We start from the raw sequence: 24,096 nt of genomic DNA on the forward strand, positions 1-24,096 counted from the left end.
AATCAATGATCAGTAGTCGAATCAAGCTGGGTTAATTCCTTCAACCAGAGCTTTCTCCAATTTGAATTACAACTTTAATTTACATTTTTGTTATTTTAATTTGATTTCTATTATTGTCAACAATTCCCCCATTTTACGTTTTACATTTTAAAAGGATTTAAATAATTACCGATTTCTGTGGACACGACCCTGCTCAATCACTATACACAATTTATTTAGGGTAAGTATTTATTTTTGTTGGCTTCGACAACCATTAGTATAGTCAAAGACAGCAGCTCGGCAACCTAACTTGCTGGGCACCCACCTGATTGATGCCTTGATTTTAACCGTGCTATCAAACAAGAATGAAAAGAAGTACTTGTGCTTCAAAGGTACAGTCAAAGACAGCGGCTGGGCAACCTGACTTGCTGCGCACCTTCCTGATTGATGCCTTGATTTTAACCGTACTATCAAACAAGAATAAAAAGAAGTATTTGTGCTTCAAAGGTATGGCCAAAGATAGCAGCTTGCAACTTACTCGCTGGGCACCTAAGCTCTCTAATACAAGTGATCCATGATCGTCATGCATGACGCAAATATATTAATTTGGGAAAGAAATGCCTATTGTATAATTGATGCACGGTTATCTGAGTAGTTGACCAAATTAATGATCTCATTAGCTGGCCTTTTTAATTAATCAAAACATAGATGTAATTTGAAAATTAATAAAAACATGACTCCTTTTTTAAATTAAAAATAGGATCACTTGTTAATTCAACATTGTTGAAGAATATGAGAGGGGGAAAAAAAAAAGAAAGAAAGAGAGAATCTTATCCATATTATTTATATATATTGGGGCAGGGTGGAGCTGTTTGGAAAAATGCTTTTTTAGCACTGGACAAGAACAATATTGGCTTAGTGGACCTAGCGTTTGGATGGGTTGCAAGTCCTTCAAAGGTATAGTGCTTGTTTAGTATTAGCTTATTTAATGGTCATATATATTTATTTAATTTTAAAAATTCTTTCAAAATTTTGGTTGTTCTTTGGTTTTATTTTGAATTTAGTTTTTGGGATTAAATAAATTATTTTGACTCTATTAGTAAAAACTCGAATTTTGAATTTTTTAGAGTAGAGATTAGAAAACTTTTTTAAATTATTAAATTATCTAATATGCCCGTTATTTATTTTATATTCTTATTTTATTCGTATCCATTTCACAACATAACTTAGAAAATTTGTACATTAAAATAAATTTTTAATTTTTAATAAAATCTCTTTGGACAACTAATGAACTAAACAATTTTTTTTTTTGGGTAAAAGATCTATTTGTAAAAACTCTACTAATTGAATGCCTATTTAAATCAACTCTATTTAAAAAGTTATACAAAATGGAGCCATAGAGGGAGTGAAGCTATTTGAATCTTAAAAATTCCCTAGCTTACACACGAGTGGTTTAAAAATTTCAAGCAAGTCTCCTTAGAATGGCTTCCAAAGCAGGATGAGATGGAGGATCTCTTTCAAACAGTTGATGGAAAATGTTGGTGGCATGTGGAGATATGCAATATTATGATTTTTATTTTAATATTTTGTGTCTTGCTTTATGCTTGTTTTGTTTTTGTATTGGTGTTAAAAAGAGTACTTTTGCTTTGTTTAATTTTACTATTGCGGCAAGTGATATTATGAAAAGGATTTGATCTAATTTATGGGTATCATCTGGTTGAAAGCAAGGGATCTGAGATTCGCAACTTACTCAAATGGGTGGGGAAGGGACTAGGTTTTTGTTAGGTTAAAAAATAAAAAGAATGGAATAAGATCATTTAATATATAAAACGTTATTCTACACAATTTATTCTTTAAGTACTATGACCATCACTCTCAAAAATCTAATTTTTAAGGTTTTACTAATAGAAGCAAAATAATTTATTTAATCTTCAAAAGTTATACTCAAAATACAATCAAACTATCGAAGTTGTCCCACATGGATTGTGAAAAGGACTATTGGTGATTTTATAAATGTCAGGAAAATCTCACCCCTGAAACTAACTTTTGGGGTTGAGAGAAGTTTAAGACTACCTAACACTAGTATCAGAGTCCACATTCATCAACAATCTCAACCCAACAATCTAATAAAGAGAACGAGTGTCTATCTTCTGACCCAAGGTCCGATGTGTGAGGGGAATTGTTGGAGTTATCCTACTGCTGGGCGTTAGATATTTTATACTAAACAAGCACTAAGTTAGATAGAAAATTAAAAATATTAAAAATAATTTTGATTGATTTTTTTTTCATAACAAATTACTATATTGACGTCCAATGTGGATACATGCACAAAAGGAAAATATATTGTTAATTGATCAATGATCATCCGATGCAAAGATATTAAATAATAAAAATTTGATTAATTAATGCGTGGTTAATTATCTGACTAGTTTACATTAACCATCCAAATACAGACGTAATTAATTTGTACACAAAGTTGAAAACATGTATTTTCTTGAAATCTTTTTGGCTCTTTGAAATCATCATTAACCGTCTTATTAATGGAAATTTGAATCTTTCGGCTAAGTGCTAAAGAAAGCACATTCCATAAATCACTATAAAGAAAGCACATCCCATAAATCACTATAAAGAAAGCACATTCCATATATATGAACACATTGCATCTTTCAAACCCAACTCTTAAATTCAACCTATAATTTTAACAAACAATAAGGTAGTTTTGATCATTTTCTCTACTTAAAATCAAGTAGAAAGCCAACCCCTAATTTCTTAGGGGTGGAGAAAATGCACTATATTTCCTAGGTGTTGAAAATTTTCAAACCCAACTCTTGAATTCACCCTATTACTTTTTATGGTGTGATTAGTATCCTATACAAATAATTTTTTTATTAACAATGAAGTTTGAGGGATAGTTATTATTTGTAATTTTGTATTCTATTTTTAGTTGTTTTTATTAAATTATTTTTTAATTATTTTAATTTCTTATTGATATTTCAAAGACAGAAAATGGGTCTCGAGATAAGTCCAACTCACCCAATTAGCACTATACATGGGTTGGATGGGTTGATTTCCAACCCGACTAGTGCCTAACCTTACTTTTTTATGTTCATAAATGCGTATACAAACAGATATGACACATTATGATTTGCTGATTGAAAATATAAATAAGAAATAATATATGTGGCCACATGACTTTTTTTAATTCAACTGATTATAAAAAAAGTAGGAAAAATGACTTGTACACCCTTGAAAATTCAAAAAAATGGTTATGTACATTCCATTTTTTCAGTAAGAGACACCAAAACTCCCTTTTGACTAAAATGTTATTTTTAATATTTTATAATAAATAGAAGTATAATATTAAAATAAATGTAACAATATATACATTTTAAAATAATTTCAATATTTTTAAAATATTTTAATACTTTACAACATTAAATTATATTAAACTAAATTTCAAAATAAATTAAATTTCAAAATAAATTGAAACATAATATTAAATAAAATTTTAAAAATTTAAATTATTTTTAATATTATATAAAATAATTTTAATATTATTAGTACATGACATGTATTTTATTAAATTTAAAATCTAACCTAAATATTTATTTAAAATTTTTATAATAAGTAAAAATATATTAATAAAATAAATATAATAATTTATATTTTAAAAATTATTTTATATATTAAGAAACATTCTAATGTTATTAGTCTACTAGACAAATTAAACTATTTAAATTTTATTTATATTTATTAAAATATTTAGTCAATATTTTTTGTTACTATCTATTAAGGATACTATAGTAAAAAAGTATTTTGGTGTCCCTTATTGAAAACTCAGAGTGTATATGACCATTTTTTAAAATCTTAAGGATATACATATACTTTTTTCTAAAAAATTATCACATTAGTTTGTACAACATTATTTATCTAAAAGTGAAATACATGTATAAATAACTTCAATAGAAAATTGTCAGTCTCCTTAACCATTACAAAAAGAAAGAACTTAGCAAACCTCCCAAAATTAAAGCGTAAATCTTGTTTGAAAAAAGAAAGGGGTTATATACTCAATAAGGATCATTCATGGTACAGTGTAATTATGACCGTCTCATCAAACGTGTTTCATACCACCTAAAATTATTGAGCTGTACAGTAAGTCATTATTTTGACTTATGTGACCAATAGCTGGTCTTGAAGTGCGACTTATTATTTTTTAATTTGAATAAACTAACTTTTTAGAAGACTAGCGAAGACTTTGGTATAATTACAAAATCTTCATCGTCTCGGGATTCACAGCTCACAAGTAGAAGTATTTGCAGATAAAAGAAGCAGTTTCAGAAACTACAATGTTTCCATTTTCTCAGTTGTTGAAGCTTAAAAAGAGGTTCATAACTTGGGTACGATATTACGTCTGTTTTTGTAAGGCTGCTGCATTTATGTCAGGTAATTTTGCTTGAGGCGCCTTAGGAAATCATATCTTTTAAAAATGTATTTATTTAGTTAAGAGGGTGTACTTAATATCTTAGACTAAGTTGGGCTAAATAATAAAAACATGGCAACAGTTTTTATGTTGTTCTTGTAGTTTTCATGTGTAAGCTTTTTTCAGTGAGCACGAACATTTCTTCTAATGATTATATTTTGAGTCCAGGTTTGTTGATAAGCCGCAAACTGGTAGACTTGGCTGTAGTGGGCGTCTTGATAACTTACTTCTCCGACTCCGAATATTCAGAACTATTCACACTTCTGAAAGCTGCAATATTTACGAGTATTCAGGATGGAATATTAGCAACTCTTGCGGTTGTTGCCGCCTGGATTTCGTGTTATGCCATCCGTCCTCTCAGAATCCTCATATTTTCAACTGTCTCCTACATCCTTGTGAGTAAATATGTTTTAAATTTGCTAAATTAAAACATATGTCTATCATCTGCAAGAAATATATATCCAGGGGTGGACCCTGGATTTTGTAGTACTTTAGGCTAAATTTAGAAATTATTATTTTGCAGCATATGTTAAATTTCACAGAATATAGAGAAAAATATACGTAATAAGAGGATATTAGGAGCCTTACCCCTATGAAAATAATGCTAAAGATCCCAATAGTTAAGCTATAATTGATGTGGCATGTATTCATTTTGGCTGCACTCCTGATTATAATAATGATTAAACAAAGCATTTTTAGGATCATAATGTTATGCTATACAATTAGTTCCAACAATTTTCGTTTCAGGCATTGGGGCTATTGTTCTATACAGCGTCCAGAAAATTTTCAAAAACCAAGTTTGAGCTACTCAACATGATAGGAATTGTCCTGTTAGCAGTGGGTGAAGTTGGAGCGGCGCCTCTTTTGGGACCATTTCTTGCCGATCAATTAAGAGAACATGGTGAAGAAGGGAGCACAGAAAATACAAATGAGAATCAAGTAATGGCTCAGAAAAGAGTGTGGTGGCGGTTTGCCTGGTGCTGCGGTGTAGCTGCAGCATTCCATGCAAATAATATTGAAACATGGGAGAATACTTTCAAGTTCACATTGTTGTTTATGGGGGGCAGTTTGATCCTGTTGTTGTTGGGTATTCCCTTTTATCATAGTAGACAAATACCTCCTGTTGACCGATTTGCTATAATCCGTGTCGTTAAAACCTCCCTGAAGAAAAAGCATCTCAATTATCCTCTTTCTCCGGAGCAGTTCTTCAGTAATGATGAGGGAAACGTATTACACTTGTCACCCAGAATCAAATTACTCAGGTATATACCTAACATGTATAAACCCACACCCGGCTCGTGGTCTGGCAAAATTGTCGGGGAGACCCTCTTTTTTTAGTAACAATTACATAGACCTTTTTATGGACACACTGATACCCTTTTGTATTCAGAAATGGTCACACTGACCTCCAAGATTTGTCCAAAAAGGTGTATTTATAAAAGAGTCTATGTGATCATTTTGCCAAACCATGAGCTGTCGCTTCCTATTTTCCTTAAAAAAATTGCCAATAAATTAATTGTTTGAATTGCAGATGGATAGACAAAGCGGCAATTATAGAGACATCAAGTACTTCTAAAGAACAAGAAGAGGCAGGCACACTTTGCACTGTGGCCCAGGTCAGGGAGTCAAAATATCTTCTTAAATTGTTGCCATTGTGGTCTAGCTTCATTGTGTTTGGATTGGTTCTGTCAGCGGGAAATACATTTTTTCCTGAGCAGGGAGCCAGAATGATTTCTCAACGTTACTTAATCTTTCTACTTACTTTTGAAGCCATAATTCGTGCGACGATCTCTTATCTGTCGAAAAAATTAATTTCCAAATTTGTTCCGGAAACGAAGCAGAGACAAGCTCAAGTATTGAGAACATTCATTGGAACGGTGATGTCTACAGTTTGCTGTGTAGTGGCATGGCGGGTTGAGGTTCGCAGGTTGGAAAAGCGCAAACAATCGGAAAATATGAGCATGTTTTGGCTTGTTCCACAATTCTGTCTATTGGGTCTTATGGAAGGGCTTGCTTTGCATGGATGTGATGAATACTCGAGCTCTCATTTTCCTGAACGGATGGAGTACCATGTATCAGCAATAAGTTCTTTTTTCGTCGGAATTGGAAGCATTTTTAACATCTTTTTCATTTTGGCAAACAAAGGCGACTTGGCTAAAACCTTGGATGGTAGTAGGCTTGATAAGTACTATAAGAGTTTAACAGTTATTAGTGCTGTAAACGTGTGCTACAATTTGCTCTTGTCGATTCTCTACATAGTAAGCGATCAGAAAGTAGATAGTGAGGGACTACAGACAAACAATACTATAGGAAGCGATCAGAGCGTAGATAATGAGGGACTACAGACAAACAATACTATAGCGAGCGATCAGAGCGTAGATAATGAGGGACTACAGACAAACAATACTATAGGGAGCGTTCAGATCGTAGATAATGAGGGACTACAGACAAACGATACTATAGGGAGCGATGCCATCTAAATCATCTTATTTAGCTGCCTCGTTATAAAATTGGAGCTCGGATAGAGAGAGTCTGCTGAACATGAATTCTATTTTCAAGCGACAGTTTCACTTTAGAAAGCATTGCATGTACGCATTAGATTCCATGTAGGTAGTTTAGTACTGTTTAGGCTTTATTTAGGCTGGTGCTATTGAATATATCTCTTCTCGGTAACAAGGAAGTATTATAATTTTGATGTTGCTTTGATATATAAATCCAGGATCAAACATCTCCGCAGTTATGTCCTTGCTGAATTTTCTATTTTAATTTTTATCTAGAAAAACATTCTTTTTCTCGATTGAGTAGGGAAGGAGCCAAAATTAAAAACCTAAGTGGCCAAATTTATTAAGAGTAGACTTAGTGATAGACGTACCGAGCATGTGATAGCCCGAGAACACCGAAACGACAATAATAACTGCGTTTAGAAATTTTAATGAGTTGCACGTGATCAACAGTAAAATAAAGTTAAAACAAAAAACAGTAACAAAGATATTGCATCTATTTCCCCGTTTTCTTCTCCAAATCTCAACGAGATCACATTCGTACCCATCTCCAACCAGTTCACCATCAAGCCCGAATGTAACACCATTTGCTTGGTCCTTGCTCTTGGTAAGTCAAGCATCTTTTTGCTCTTAATTAACTCTTGTCATTTCAATTTATTTTAATTTTTTTATGTTATGGTATTCAATTTTCATCCAATCTTTTGCTATTTACTCTTCCAATTCCAATTTTATTTTTTGGTATTTGATTTTAGCATGTTTGATCGTACATTTGCTCAAGTGCCATTTCATTTGGGTCGTGATAATGAAACAATTGTAAAGGGATAATTCGTGCAACGATCTCTTGTCTGTCAAAACAATTAATTTCCAATTTTGTTCCAAAAAATAAAAAGAGACAAGCTCAAGTGTTAAGAACATTCATTGGAATGATGATGACTACAGTTTGCTGCGCAGTGGCATGGCAGGTTGAGGTTCGCAGGTTGGAAAAGCTCAAACAATTGGAAAATATGAGCATGTTTTGGCTTGTTCCACAATTCTGTCTATTGGGTCTTATGGAAGGGCTTGCTTTGCATGGATGTGATGAATACTCGAGCTCTCATTTTCCTGAACGGATGGAGTACCATGTATCAGCAATAAGTTCTTTTTTCGTCGGAATTGGAAGCATTTTTAACATCTTTTTCATTTTGGCAAACAAAGGCGACTTGGCTAAAACCTTGGATGGTAGTAGGCTTGATAAGTACTATAAGAGTTTAACAGTTATTAGTGCTGTGAACGTGTGCTACAATTTGCTCTTGTCGATTCTCTACACAGTAAGCGATCAGAAAGTAGATAATGAGGGACTACAGAAAAACAATTAATACTACAGACGCCGTTGCCATCTAAATCATCTTATTTAGCTGCCTGGTTATAAAAATGGAGCTCGGATAGAAAGAGGCTGCCGAACATGAATTTTATTTTCAAGCGACAGTTTCACTTTATACTGTAGCTGAAAGCCTAAAGCTGCTGTGACCAGAAAGCATTGCTTGTACGCATTAGATCCCATGTATGTAGTTTAGTATTATTAAGGCTTAATTTAAGTGATTGTCGATCTTGTATATGCTAGTGCTCTTCTCATTAATAAGGGAAGTATTATAACTTTGACATTGCTTTGATATATAACACTTCTGCAGTTATGTCCTTGCCAAATTTTCTATTTTAATTTTTATAGTATTCTTTTTCTTGACTGAGCAGGGAAGGTGCCAAATTAAAAATCGAAATGGCCAAATTTATTAAAGTTAAATATGTACCACTATTATTAACATGATAAAACAGGTTTATTTTACCATTATTTTTGTTAACATTAGGTTAACATTTAGTCTCTTTATCATTTTTTTTAATATTTATTTCACCATTAAAGCTTTCTTTTCATTTAAGATCTATCTTTTAAGCAACACTGTGAATCCATAATAGCATGTCCAAATGGAGAATGTGAAACGTTAACTATCAAGCAGCAATATGCTAATTGAAATTTTGTCCACATAAAACAAAGCCACAGCCCAGTCTATTATTGTGCTGTGCCACCCACTGGTTGGTGGTCCCCGGAATTCACTGTTATTGATAATTTATAATTAATTTAATCATGATAAATAATGCAGAATCAAATTTACAAATTTCCATATCATCATGGTGACGTTATATTTCAACATGTTGCACGTGGCAAGCTAGAAATCATATAAACGGTATCTCCCAAAAGCAATCATCAGCAAGTCAGCATATGTACTTCATAATTCACCGAGTAAAAGATAATTCACCAAGCAATGGGAAGCATTACTTGTGACAGAGTTAGCGAGTTGAAAGCTTTTGATGACACGAAAGCTGGCGTTAAGGGACTCGTAGATGCTGGGATCACAACCATTCCACAGATCTTCATTCAAGATCATCACACTAAACATAAGTTTGATGATAAGCCAATCTGCAGGGACCCCAAAATCAGCATCCCAATGATAGACCGTCAAAGAATACACAAGGATTCAAGCTTGCGTTCTCAGGTAATTGACCAAATTAGAAGTGCTTGTGAGGAGTGGGGTTTCTTTCAAGTGATCAATCATGGAATCCCAACAAGCATTTTGGATCAAGCCATTGATGGGATCCGTAGGTTTTTTGAACAAGATGTTGAGGTTAAGCAGAAATATTATTCTCGTGATTACTCCAAAAAAATTAAATATTGTTCAAATTTAAATTTGTATAGTGCACCGACTCTCTTTTGGAAAGATACTTTGAGTTGTGTTATGGGTCGCTATTTTTCAAATCCTGAAGATTTGCCTGAAGCTTGCAGGTATGTGGACGATGACCAATAGATTTTATTTCTTTTACAGTGGATAACACCTGCCTCTTTCTTAGAACTTTTTGCATCACTTGGGTTCCTAATAAGTTTTATTACTCTCATTTCATCTAGATGTTAACCCAATAAAAAAATAATTTCTAAAAGTCGAAATGTCATTCTCCCTTTCTTTTAGTAGTGATTATTTTTTGTCTTTATTAATTTGCAGAGAGATAATGATCACATACAACAACCTAATGTGGAAAACAGGGGACACTCTGTTTGAACTTTTATCCGAAGCTTTAGGGCTTGACCCCAATTACCTGAAAGACATAGGTTGTGTAGAGGAAATGACTATTGGGAATAGTTACTACCCTGAATGCCCTCAACCAGAATTGTCCATCGGCATAGCAACACATTCTGACCCTGGATTTGTCACTGTGCTCATACAAGATCAAATTGGTGGCCTCCAAGTCTTTCACGAAGATCAGTGGTTTGACATTGCCCCTGTTCCGGGAGCTCTAGTTGTAAACTTAGGCTACATGATGCAGGCAAGTGTGTGTTAGATAACTTATTAAGAAATACTATCCATCGAATTTAAAATTGATAAGGAACCAAGCTGTGCTCATGCAAGTTGCTCATGCAAGCCATGCATGGCTTCATGCAGACCGTGTTTCACGTGCAGGATGAGTTTATTGAGTGTCAAAACGAGAGCAGGAGAATTACCACGTCAAAATTTTCGTTTCCTGTTTGGAAGAGAATCAAAGCGTGGTGGTCATGTTTGATTTGGATTCGGTCTCTAAGTTATCTTTAAATATTTCTTCTTGTTTTATTTTACTATAATCTAGCTGATATTGTTGGCTAGGAATCAAAGACTTGTAAGGTTAGCTACTATAAATTAGTTCTCCGCTGCGAATAAAAGGAGAAGAATTATCAAACTAAATTATCTCTAGCCGTTCTCACCAAAAGCAGAACAACATTATCATCTTTTTTAGTCATTGTTAGCGTGCATCTGACTGGGACCTATCAATTGGTATCAGAGCTAGCTATTAATGGCAACCAACAAGGAACGCATCGAACGAATTGAAGCTGATATCGGGAACTTACAGAACAAGATGGAACAAATAGAAATTGGGATCAATGACAAGTTGCAGCGTCTGGAGGACACTCTGAGCAAATTGGCAGAATCTTTTAGTGCAACCAGAGGCACTGCCAGTCGCGGCACTAACGAGCACATTGGATCTTCACGACCATTCCGTGAGGAAAGTGAAGGACGTCGACCACCGTTGCCGACAAGAATTGCTAAGTTGGAGTTTCCCCGCTATGCCGGCGACGACCCAACGGAGTGGTTCAATCGGGTAACGCAGTATTTTGAGTACCAAGAAACCACAGATGAGCAGAAAGTAGTCGTAGCGTCATATCACTTGGAGGGCGAAGCAAATCAATGGTGGCAGTGGATGCGCAAGGCTTACCAAGAAGAAGGCCAACCGGTTACGTGGGAAACATTTGTTGACGAGCTTTGGGCGCGCTTCGGACCAACGGATTGTGAAGACTTTGATGAAGCACTGTCTCGGGTCGAACAAACACGTTCTCTGCGAGAATACCAGAAGGAATTCGAGAGGTTGGGAAACCGAGTTCATGGGTGGTCACAGAAAGCGTTGGTAGGAACTTTCATGGGAGGATTGAAACCGGAGATTGCAGAGGATATACGGATGTTCAGGCCACGTACGTTAAAGGAAGCCATCAGCCTTGCTCGTATGAAAGATGACCAGATAACACACCAACGGAGATTATTCCAGCCACCCTCCAGTCGCACACCGCCAACATTGCCACCTACTCAAGCATCACCAACCGTGCCTGTCAAAAGATTACCGTGGGATGAAATGCAACGACGACGAGCTCAGGGACTGTGTTTCACTTGCAACGAACGATTCACTGCGGGTCATAAATGTCAAGGGCCTCAACTTCTACTTCTCGAGAGCTACAACGACACCAACGAGATCACTTGTGAAGAAGTTGCAGAGGAACTACATGGTGAAGAAAACAAAAGAGAACAACTTGGGAAGATACGGCATTGCTACAACAATAATTCCTTTGCTGACCCTTGAGGACAAGGGTCCTCTTCCACGAGGGGGTATTGATAAGGAACCAAGCTGTGCTCATGCAAGCCATGCATGGCTTCATGCAGACCGTGTTTCACGTGCAGGATGAGTTTATTGAGTGTCAAAACGAGAGCAGGAGAATTACCACGTCAAAATTTTCGTTTCCTGTTTGGAAGAGAATCAAAGCGTGGTGGTCATGTTTGATTTGGATTCGGTCTCTAAGTTATCTTTAAATATTTCTTCTTGTTTTATTTTACTATAATCTAGCTGATATTGTTGGCTAGGAATCAAAGACTTGTAAGGTTAGCTACTATAAATTAGTTCTCCGCTGCGAATAAAAGGAGAAGAATTATCAATAAACAAAAAAAAAAAATTAGTTAAACAAAAAAAAATAAATAAATTAGTTAAACAAATACTGGTTGTTCATACCATAAACTGAACAAATATCAGGCATTGCTTTTCTGTATTTGATCGGGACCTATCAAAAATTCTCTGGTGCGACATTCGCACTAAATCTTGTGCGGACACACACTTTCACAATACTGTGAAAGAATCGTCCTCACAAAATTTCATGTGAACATCTACACCTGAGCATGAATCTCTATCAGATAACTTAATTATCGTTTATATGAAGTGTGTGTTTATGCAGCTGATTACCAACATGTTTGTGTTCATGCAGCTGATTACCAACGATAAGTTCAAGAGTGCCTATCATAGAGTGTTATCAAATAAGGAAGGCTCCAGAATTTCAATCGGAAGTGTTTTCATGAATAATAGTTGCTCGAGACGATATGGTCCAATTAAAGAGTTGCTATCAGAAGTAAATCCTCCGCTCTATCCTGAAATTACTCTAAAAGACATTTACAATAACCAATCCTTGAAGAATAATGAACTCTCAGCATTGGATTAGCTTAAGCTGGCAAGTCACAGTGGTTAATTAATTACTTGGCGGTATTTTCCAATTTGGTGGCTTGCAGAAAAAATTAGTACTGATGGATCATTGTTTGTTGCTTGGAATTGTGACGTTCGTACTTGTATTGAGCCTCGTGTGTGCAAGTGTTGCTTGCTATGCTTTTTCTACTTTTGTGTACTATTAAGAACAAATCCAAGTGCATTCGGATTTATCGTTAGGATGATGTTAAATATTATACATAGATACATGTTTTGACCGGATTTCCTCTAGGATCTGATTTGAATCATTGTCCTCACTAGATCTAGGTCAAAGACAATTTAAATAAATAAATTTATATTTGAGGTGAGATTGGGCTAGTAAAAATCTAAGTGTGTTTTTCTACTGTTAGGGACAAAAGAAATAACTGAGGTGATCTGGAAGATGAATTGAGATAAGCTTGATGTTCTGCTGTTGGGAGGTAAGCTTTGTGGAGCTCATGGGATTTAGTTTCAAGAGTTGATTTGCGGAGGTCAAGAGAGTTTAGGGAGTAGCTCTAGCGAATTTAAGGATAGCTTTAACTAGAGAGCTTATTTGGGGAACCCAATAGAGCTCGTGGTATACCTCTAGTGAGCTCATATATGAAATACGATCTGAGCATTATCATCATCCTAATAAATAGAAAATAAGCATAAACAATAAAGAACACACAAGATTTTAGGTGCCTGGCCCAAATTAGAGAGTTTTCCAAGAAAAGAGTAAGGGAAGAGGTTTCTTTTGGAGATGAGATGGTTAAGATTTTCCATGGTGGTGTTAAAATGGAGAAAGAAACCCTAAAAATAGAGGATGAAGAAGATGAAGAAGTCTCTCAACAAATTAGATCTAGAAAAAAATCTCTAAAGTTCTATTGGCTCGTTATTCTTAGCAAAATATAACCCTAAAAATAATGGCACACTGTTCACATACTGGGTCTAACCATTAAAATTTAAGTTTCGATAATACCCTTTAATGTTAGACATATTACCGAAACTATCTTTTTCCATAGGAAGCTTATTTCTAACTTTTGAGAGCTATATTACCATTCGTTCAATCGAGTTGACTTTACTTAACTGATTTTTTTTGACACATGTCATTAAGTCATTAGTACATCGTAGCATTCAAACTTCCTTCCAAACAATACATAACCGCTAGTAGTCCATTAATAATTAACGAAATACATGCAATAATTCATAAATATAAAGTCAAGTCCCTTTTATTACTCAAATCCATATGAAAGTACCCAGCAAACCGGCGGCCTCCCAATTGAGCACAAAAGACAATAAAAAACTAAGCAAAGAGCGGCCTCTTGACAACAATACAATTGCATGAACAAATTTTGTGCTAATGCAATGAGGATGAGGCCACCAACTTTTCACGGCGACGTTTGAAAAAAACCAACAGTTCATCCCGATTAGGAAGGTTCTCTTCAATTTCTCGGACTCTTTTAAAATTTTCAAACCAGCCGTGTAAGCTAGTGAATTTGTGAGATTCAAATAGTTTCACTCTTGCTACATCTTCAATTATTTGCAACCAATAAACAATAGAAGCAAATGCTATGTCCACTAAGCCAATCTTGTCTCCATGAAAAAATTTCTTCTCTCCTAAGCCATGTTCTTCAACGGTTTTTAGCATTTCCAAGATTTCTTTCATTGTATTCTCTTGATCTTGTACGCTACGAAACTTTTTCCAAACAGTAGCTCCCTGCCAAAATATCACCACATGATTAATAATACATATGAGCTAAAAGACTTGGACCTAAATACCCTTGTCAAGCATCCTTATACCAAAGGTTAACCACTACATCGAATGACAGAGGGTAAATGAACAACAAAACCCCAATGCTGTTTTGGTAAATCAATTCCTTTCTCCCTCATATTTCAACAGCCATCAAAATTTCCCCTGCCATTAAAAAAATTCTAATAAACTTTCAACTTCTTAATAATAAAAATTTTTCCAGAGGTAAATTAGTAAAAGACACAAAAAGTTGAAAGTTAACAGAATTTTTTTAACAACAATGGAGATTTTGATAGGTTTTAAAACATAAAAGAAGAAATGATTAATTTTGACACACAATGGGGGATACTGATCATTTTCTCTAATAAGAAATAAACATGAAAATAATGAACTTATAAACGCATTAGCTAGAGTTCTGAAGCGAACCCTGTCTTCGGCAAATTTAATCCAGAAATGAGCCAGAGCTCTATCATAGGATAATCACTTGGCATCAAGGAGGGATTGTATGGCCACATCTCTTCAATGTATTCAAGGATAACAATGGACTCGCAAACGGATTTTTCGTCATGAACAAGCACTGGGACCTTCTTGTGAACTGGATTATACTTCAAAAGCAAAGCACTTTTGTTAGAGAGATCTTCTTCAATGTAATCATATGCTATGCCTTTCAATTTCAGAGCCCATATCACTCTGTAACAAAATGCACTCGCCCATACCCCATGAAGCTTCACTTCAGCCATGTTTCTGAATATTGAAGTTGAATACCCGTGTGGTTGTTTGAATAGCTAACTATACATATGTATCTGAATTTATGGAGATCAATGGAGCATGTGCTTGCAATGACTTTAAGATCTGCAATAAGAGCTAAAAATTGTCAATATAACAGCTTAAAAGAGAAACAATGATCCATACAAGACAACCGCAACAGGTAGGTTACTGAGATCATCAACAGAATAATACAAAAAATTTAATTTTTCAATAATCAAAAAATCAGTTTTCTCGACTTATAATATGTGGCTGTCGTTAATAGGATTAACGTCCCCAAGTTATTGAAAGAATTTAGAGGTAACAGGGAGGATATGAAATAGATAATTATAGTTGCACTTGCCTTCATTTAGAAACTCGACGCCCTTTAGTAAGGCATGTTCTCGAAACTAGATTAACTCAATCTATAAAAACACCTATGCAGATTGGCAAAACTTATAATAGCGCAGAATGAGGACATGACAACTTGTCAAATTGCATGGCAAAAAATGTGTTGATCCAAACTCAGATATTAAGAAATAGTACATTCCACGATCAGGTTTGAGAATATATTTTTTAATTAAAGTTATTAAGGATTTTCATATAACAAATACAATCTTCTCACATGTGATATACTATCCACATGCACTTGAAGCAAATCACTACTGATTTTACTTTTATTTAGATTACCTGCTACTTGAAAACAGTAAAATGAAAGTGAAAATTGAAGGAAATCAAGAAATGAGCTTACCTGCCAATTAGGCTGCGAAATTGATACATGCCATTATAGTTGGGGTTCTTCATGAGCCAAGTGAACCAATCACCCCTTGCCCAAACATCATTCCCTCTCATACTCACTCTCTAGCATTTTTTTCTTCTAATTAGTAGTCTGAAAGAACTTATCAAATAAAAGTTGAGACACAGAACTTCGACACAACAATAAATAAATAAATCAAAGAAATAAAAGTTAAAAAAGCCTTCACTTTGGACAAATTAACAACAATAAGACTCACACTAAGCAAAAAATGTTATGATATCTCTGAAGATGAATGAAGCAATTCAAAGTACATGTCCCTGAACAACCAATTACTTGAAAACATACAAGTGCATAAAGTTCAATGTCTAGTCTCCTCCATTTAACCACCCAAAGCAAAACCTTCTATAACAGAATAAATACAAGAGCAAACCATTATACATACTCACTTAGGGATTTCGTCGAGCACTTAGCCTGAACAGTTCATAACGAACGTAGCAAAGAATAAAAATGCAGTCAAACAGTTAGGGAACGTAAAAAACAAACCCAGAGTTTCGGGTCTTCAGAGGGTTCATAAAAAACACAGTGAACTTGAGCTTATCTCGTTGGCTCGTTGCCGGTCCAACACCTGGCTTTTGTCGTCTTTCTCATTTTGTAAATTGCTAAACGACGTAGGTTTAGGTTTGACTACTATTACACATATATTTTATAATTTTATCGGCGACAATGTTTCACTGGGGGTCATAATGTAGAATTTAATTTCTTGAAAGTCAGCCATAACGTACAATCAGTGAACTTGAGGCGTATCCAAGAATCTGTTGTACAAAATTATTAACTATTTAGGAAAACTTTTAGAAACCTCCCCTGAGGTTTGGCTTAGATACACTTAGAGAGAATGTATCCATATATTGACAATATACTCCCCGGCCATGTATAAAGGTTAGGCACTCGTTAGGTAGTTGAGTGAATATACAATAATGCCCTTTAGTACATATTTCAATGAATGCCAAAATTATTGGACACGGTAGATGATCTTTATATTTGGGGCGAAATTGTTTTTGGCCGCGGGGTTGGGGGGGGGGGTTTGTAGAGCAGTGAAAAGGCCATTATACTCTTATGATAATTGCTGTTGACATTACATATTCTTATAATAAGACAAAACTCAAATGAGTGTTGAAAAGACCAAAATGCCCCTTAAAACAAATAATTTGATAGTGTAAAATCACATAATAAGATAAAGAAATGATAATATTTTAAATTAATTTATATAAAAACAATACTGAATATCAGAAGATTAGTAAATGCTACAAAAAAACAATAAATGATAATATTTTAAATTCATTCGATTTTCAAACAAGATTTGTAAATGCTACAAAAGAGCTACTATGAAGGTAGCGCAATCAGATGACAACCCAAACAAGCTATGTTATTGCTGTATGGATAGCAAAAATGGTTGTGGCTATTTCAAGTTTTGGATGCCATCCTCAAATGATATCGATCGAGGTGTTATATTTGATGGTTTAGGAACATGTCAAGCAAATTATGAACTGCTGATGAGTATGCAAAAGGATATGATGGATTTGAAGTCACTGATGCAAAAAGCACAACAAAATGGAGTAAAATGCAATGATATAAAGACAATGTTGTTCCTCAGCATGTTTTTTCTCATTTGTGTTGCTGTAGCTTCAACAATGAGTGTAGTTATGGCTGCTAAGTAGGCATTATACAATAAATGCATGTATTAGTACCTAAAGTAGCTAAATGAACATGTACTACCATAAACTCATCTTGATATCTCGAAATCATCAGATCATTAAACATATAATGATAACAGAATCACAATAGAGGTTTACAAGGATAGCAATTGGTACATTCAAATGGCCTTTTTGCAAATGTCATCTCTTTGGCATTCATTATACGAAAGCATCAGAAGTACTACTTGGATAAACAAATGAAGTCTTGTGTTTATGTAATTAAATCTGTTAATCTGTGTATTAAAATGAATGTCCCAAAAGACACTTTCTCAACTGTACTGGTTCATGAACTGCCCACTTGTAAAATAAAAAAAGAAACAAAACAACACCATAAGCATTTTCTCAGCAACACCTCTGTATTCTTAGAAGAAGCTTGGATTTTTCTCAATTTAAAGAACATATCAAGCAAATTTCAGTAAGCATTCAAAACCCACAGTCAACCAACTGGGCTTTAGCCCAGTGGCCAGGACCCTGTACTCACAACTGTGAGCGCAGCGGTTCGAGCCCCCGCGACGCATGTAGGGGTTTATTTCCTTCCTTAATTATTAAGTGAAGTCAGTCTTCTCCCTTTCGAAATGTGAGTGGAGTAGACACCCCTCGAATATTAGAGAGGGTAAAATCTGAGCAATGCTATATAAGAATTAATGTAAATTAGGCCCAGTAATTGTCTGATTGTAAATATCAGTTGTAAATCTCATATAATATGAGTTGTAATCTGAGCATTAGTCTCATGTAATTCAAAAAAAAAAAAACCCCCACAGTCCAAAATCATCAAAAAATAAATCATTTTCATGGTTTACACAACATTTCGAGTGACTATCAACTCAAAAATCAATTCAAATATATTCGGTCGTTACTTCAATTTCTATAAACCCTAAACATTTTTCTCAATTAATGGGAACAAAGAATAAAGCACCTAACTAACAGCAATTTCAACAAAATGCAAGAAAATAATAAAACCTAACTTCAGTTTTAAGCTTTGATAGAATTACGCACCTACTGTGCCCTTTAATCACCGGCTTTTCAGCTGCTGGTCGTCGCCGAAATTTGGTTCAAAACATAGTTGATTTCAGAAACTTGTTAGCTTACTGCATCACAAAGTATCTCTGCTTTTGCTAAAATCAGTTGGTGTCACGACCTTCGACATGAAGCTAAGCACTCATCAAGTGAGAAAAAAAAGAAAAAAAAAGAAATGAAGCTAGGCATTGACAATGAAAATGGGTTACTATCCCCTCGGGTTTCACTAGCTTATTAGTTACAGTATAATAGCTTTTGTAAGATTTAAAAAAAAAAAAACTGCAACTACTTAATCAGTGCCTAACCCTTATACACGGCCAAGGTGTATATTATCAATAGGATAATAATATAGTTATAAATTTTTATACAAATTTATTTTATATAAATTAATGTGATATAATAAAATTATTTGAATTAAATATCTTTTGGCCCACATGATATATTTTTATTCAATTAATGAATTAATGACAAATCAATTTATACAAGATACGTTTGTATAAAAATTTGTAGTTGTATCATCACTCTTGTCAATATATAGATACATTCTCTCTCAAAATGATCTAAAAGTGTAGCAAAGCCAAACATTAGGGGAAGTATCTAAAAATTATCCTAACTATTAATTGAAGGGTGTGAATATTTCCACCCCACTATTTTTATAAACCCCCTCCACCTCCATAAAATAATTACAATAAATTTACATTATTTTATAAAATTACAAATTAATAAAAGCTTTGAATAATTAATTAATTAAATCAATTTTTTTTTTGGCCTTCAGCTTTTAACAATCTTTAACTTTTGAAGGTTGCCCCAAGATAAATTTAATTTGACTATTTTACCCTTATAATATAAAATAACCAAATTACTATATATATATATATATTTATTTATTTTTTATTGTAACTAATTGCGTAGGTTTTTATATAAAATTTAATTATTTTCATTCCACCACATGTCCTAATTTAGGGATGGCAATGGGGAGGGGAGGGGAGGGGACCAATCTCCCCATACCCATCCCCGATATTTTGGTATGTCCCCGTCCCCTCCCCGTCCCCGTCAGAATTATTTGAAAGAATCCCCATCCCCTCCCCGAATAATAACAGGGGATCCCCGAGGGTCCCCGGTCCCCGAATAACTAATAGTCTAATAAATTTTTTTATTTTCAATTTTAAATTAATCATATTAAAATAAAAAATTCAGATAAAAATAAAGTTCAAAACATATCTTACATTAATATTGATCCATTACAAAGTCACATTCAAAATATAAATTATTAAAATAATTATCTTTGTCAATGACTCAATCTTCATAATCCTACAATAAAAAGAAAAAAAATTATTTTTATATCGGCAATAAAATAAATGAAATAAATGTAGATACTTAATTAATATTTTTAATAAAACTATTTACCTCCTGCTCGTCCTGCTCCTCCTATTCTTCCTCGAGAAATGTGGCAAATTGAGAGATAGCCTCAGATTTCAAACCTAAAACAATGAAAATGATATAAGTAAAGTAACTTATAAGTGCAAATATTAATAATTATATAATATAATTATAATGTAAAATAAACTCATACTACTATTGTAAGCTCGTAACCAACTTTGACAGCACATTAAGACCTCCAATGTGCTTGGATGAAGTTTGTTATGGTGTGAGCTCACAACTCTACCACCGGTGCTAAAAGTTGATTCAGAACCAACTGTTATAATTGGAATTGCCAAAATATCTCTAGCAATTCGAGCTAATGTAGGATACCTATTAGCATTTAATAATATAAATATTTTGATATTTATTATTTTTAACAATATTTATAATTTTGTTATTTATTTATTAGTAATTTTAAAAATAAAATTAAAATTAAAAATTAAAATGGGGAAATGGGTAGGGGATGGGGATTCCACCTCATCCCCATCCCCTCCCCGAATAAAAAATTGGGTAAAAAATTTTCCCCGTCCCCTCCCCGAATAAAAAATTGGGTATAAAATTATCCCCGTACCCTCCCCGAATGGGAAAAATCCCCGAGGGTACCCGTCCCCGTGGGGATTTTTGCCATCCCTATCCTAATTATATTTTGTTAGTTTAGTGGAGTAATAATAATTGTACTAACAATTACTTATATATCATTAAAATATAAAAAAAATTGCATAAAATTTTATTAAAGTGATATTTTGGTACTTTTACCTTATAACGGTAAAATAGTCATATTAATTTATGTTAAAGCAACCTTATTGATGAAATATAATAAAGAAACATAGTTAAAAAAAGAAGAAGAAATGAATATAGATTTAATTGATTAATTTTTTAATTTCTTCTTAATTTAAATGTTTTAAAAAATAATGTGAACTTATTATAATAATTTTTTTAAAAAATGGGTGGGTTTATAAAATTTATGGGGTGGAAATATCATCACCGAAAATCTTATAGTTGCTGTTTTAATATATTTCACATTGAGAGCTAGGCTTGTTTATATATATGGATAATCAATTAATTATTTCTGTTTTTTGATCATTTAAGTGATATTATTTTTTGAGAAAGTCATGCATGCTCTTCGAGCATTATGTAATTATGTTATTATGCTGGCATGATCGATCCTCCACTTGATGAAAATTTTGGGTTTTGTTCTTGAACATATCTTTCTGCTTTTGTTTCTATGGTATTAAGCAACTCCAAACATTTTTTTTATGCTTCTCTGTTCATAAGTTAAATTTATAAATTTTATAAGGTTTCACACCTTGACGAAGTAAAAATTTATAAAATTTGTTATTTATATCTTTTAAATGGTAGAGCATCGTCTATAGCATTATTGAACAAAAAGGAAAAAGAATACAAAAGCTGAAAAGAAATTCCAACATGGGCAATTGGATTTAAGCAGAAAGAAGAATGACAGGACATGAATACATTACTAAAAATAAAAATTAGAAAACCTCTACAGAATTATATATATTATCTGCAGCAATCCCAATTTGAACTGGAACATCAAACTTCTTCAATTTAACTGAATCCCTCCAAAATGGAAGATATCAGGATCAAGCTATATATGATCTCAGATGAAACCAAATTCTAAATGCCATTGAATCAGAAGCAAAGCCCAAATGCTGTGGACAATGCTATGCCTCCGAAAACCATGCAACAGAAATAGTCTATAACAGATCCTTTCACTTTTATACATAAAACTAACTCTTTCCTTTTTCTTTTCCTTTTTTTTCCTCACTTTTGACCTCGTATGATGATTACAGATATTGTTGCTCAAGATTAAGCATGATTAATTTTTAGAATTTCCAAGCTGTGATATACATTAATTAAAAGAATAAAAAACACTTGGTATATATGATATAAATGTAAATCAAACCTCACTCGAAAGCTAATGTGACAGAAATACTTTACTTATGTGCTTTATTTGAGTGTTTAAAAGTTTTCTTAGGAAAATAACTTAAAACAGGGGTTAGTTGTTTGGCTTTGCTTATTGAAAATTTTCCTGGTTTATTTTTCAAGTTTTTTGGCAGCAAAGTGGCAGCAGATTAACAGACAACAACAATTCATGCGCATGCACTTGCTTCAGGTAAAAAGACAACAATGTCTGTATCTTATCCTCCTGAAGAAGTACTGAAAGAAAGATATGCGCCGCATTATTTGTGAATTATGGTCCAAAATCAGTATACAAATCTTTATATATTCCAATGTCTCAATGAAAGAGGCGTTGTTTGCATTAAAAATGAACAAAAATTTTTAAAAAAAATTAATGGCATCCACCTAGATTACTAAATATATGGGGTTGTCAAATTGTGTATTACCTATAGGCCACAGGCCACCTTACACTTTGGTGTAGGGTTTAGAATCACAATTCAACTTTGCTGGAGTGACATGGAAAAGATTTAAGAATTTTCTTTTTTCTTTTAATATTTTCCTTATCTTTCAGATGCTGAAAGTTTCAATACAAAGAAAATTATCTCTACAATCACTGGAAAAGGTTTCAATAATAACATTCAAACATTTTCTCTTGCTTAATTTTATCTCTATTCATTTTTGCAGCATCATCTATCTTATAATTCATTCATACTGGAAATACTAAGTCACCTGATGCTCCAATCCTAAGAAGCTGTTAATTTTTTTTTTTTTCTCTAGAAACAGAGTTTTATGAAATGCCATGCTCCGTAGATCAGATTGGGGAACCTTCTTGGCCATCAATTGACATATGATCAGCTCATTTTCTCAAGCAATGATTATCTCTTTCAACTGGAAAATGTATATATCAGCTCATTGATTGACTCTGCTCACTCACAAACTATTCTATTTTCTTCTAAAGATCTTCCCTTTGATAATCTTTTCCTTGCTTTACTTGCCTGCAACATGAGAAACCCCTTAGAAACACAGAAGATGCAACAATTAACAAACTAGAAAATGGTTATAATTCTTGCAAAAAAGCAAATTTTCAAATGAGTTTGCATGTCTGTTATTGAATATCATTTTCTCAATGGCAAAATTTTCAAATGAGTTTGCATTTGTGTTATTGAATATCATTTTCTCAATGAGCAAAACCATTTCTGCAGAAGATGATAATACTAACCATTTCAGATCAAGCTGAGTGATTTTAATCTTGAACTTTCAGTCAAAAGGTATCAGATACGTATTGGGAAAAAAAAATTGCTACATATTTACATATATAGTCCAATAAGCTTCTCTAATTTTTAAGGGATTAAATGTTGAGAAACAGACCTGTTTTTCCCAATCTGTAAATGTTGTTATGATGCCAAGCAGAAGTGTTTGTGTAAAAGCACCAGCTTGTTTCCCAATCCATAGGCCCCTTCCTCTAAACTTTAACCAGAAACCCAAAATGGCAGCAGTTGGGACTCCACACAAATAATAAGCCCCAAGATTCACAAAAGCAGCTATATTCTGCCACCCACATCCTCTTGCAACACCTTAAAAATAATAAAAAGAATTTAGAAACCTGAAAAATTTTATTTCCACTTAAAGAGAACTATTTAGCAATTGACAGAGTTGAAGAAGTTAATTTAACCTGAAAAGAGTCCTTGTAAGCTATCCATGATGACAGACAAACAAACCAGAGGAGCCATGGTTGTGACATAATCCACAACTTGTCCCTCATTGCTGAAAACATAACCAAAAACATGCCGGCTGGCAAAGAGAGATGCACTTACTATGATAGTCTCCATGACTGCCATAAAGACCACAGCATAGACAGCTACACGGGCTCTTTGCACATTCCCAGCTCCTAGTTCATTTGAAACTCTAGTACTATAGAAGGAAATAATGGTTAATCTGCTAATTAGTTGATATAAAACAATTAT

At 33.7% G+C, this 24,096-nt stretch overlaps 4 protein-coding genes and 1 pseudogene across 6 annotated transcripts in view; 3 read left to right on the forward strand and 2 right to left on the reverse strand.

Moving 5' to 3' along the window:
* Nucleotides 1-24,096, reverse strand: part of LOC102631450 (protein DETOXIFICATION 12-like) — a 40,436-nt gene that overhangs the window by 15,394 nt on the left and 946 nt on the right. Inside the window, exons 4-6 of one of the 2 annotated variants that reach the window (XR_008051588.1) lie at nucleotides 23,805-24,043; nucleotides 23,501-23,706; nucleotides 22,862-23,127 (exon numbers count right to left, since the gene is read on the reverse strand). Coding sequence is in view for 1 of the 2 variants with exons in the window: in XM_052433207.1 (XP_052289167.1) it covers nucleotides 23,059-23,127; nucleotides 23,501-23,706; nucleotides 23,805-24,043 (514 nt within the window). In the remaining variant the exon portion in view is untranslated. Of the gene's footprint in view, nucleotides 1-22,742; nucleotides 23,128-23,500; nucleotides 23,707-23,804; nucleotides 24,044-24,096 lie in introns of those variants that run through there. The other variant, XM_052433207.1, reaches the window with a different exon arrangement.
* Nucleotides 4,259-7,767, forward strand: LOC112496428 (protein NRT1/ PTR FAMILY 5.4-like). Its single transcript, XM_052433202.1, has 4 exons — nucleotides 4,259-4,422; nucleotides 4,628-4,854; nucleotides 5,207-5,721; nucleotides 5,991-7,767. The coding sequence occupies exons 1-4, from the start codon at nucleotides 4,326-4,328 to the stop codon at nucleotides 6,937-6,939; spliced, it is 1,788 nt and encodes a 595-aa protein (XP_052289162.1). The 5' UTR covers nucleotides 4,259-4,325; the 3' UTR covers nucleotides 6,940-7,767.
* On the forward strand, nucleotides 7,887-8,315 carry LOC127899938 (protein NRT1/ PTR FAMILY 5.5-like). The gene has a single exon (XM_052434086.1). It carries the CDS (start codon nucleotides 7,887-7,889, stop codon nucleotides 8,313-8,315), a length of 429 nt encoding a protein of 142 aa, XP_052290046.1.
* LOC102625049 (deacetoxyvindoline 4-hydroxylase-like) lies at nucleotides 9,205-13,013 on the forward strand. Of its 2 annotated transcripts, none has more exons than XM_052433208.1 (3): nucleotides 9,205-9,772; nucleotides 9,987-10,308; nucleotides 12,509-13,013. In XM_052433208.1, the coding sequence occupies exons 1-3, from the start codon at nucleotides 9,255-9,257 to the stop codon at nucleotides 12,767-12,769; spliced, it is 1,101 nt and encodes a 366-aa protein (XP_052289168.1). In that variant the 5' UTR covers nucleotides 9,205-9,254; the 3' UTR covers nucleotides 12,770-13,013. The 2 variants fall into 2 exon arrangements, with proteins under 2 accessions (XP_052289168.1, XP_052289169.1); XM_052433209.1 differs by having other exon boundaries at nucleotides 12,539-13,013.
* The window catches only part of LOC127899676 (probable glutathione S-transferase), a 68,015-nt pseudogene continuing 57,865 nt past the window's right edge, over nucleotides 13,947-24,096 (reverse strand).

Source organism: Citrus sinensis, chromosome 9, assembly GCF_022201045.2.
Source record: "Citrus sinensis cultivar Valencia sweet orange chromosome 9, DVS_A1.0, whole genome shotgun sequence".
NCBI lineage: Eukaryota > Viridiplantae > Streptophyta > Magnoliopsida > Sapindales > Rutaceae > Citrus > Citrus sinensis.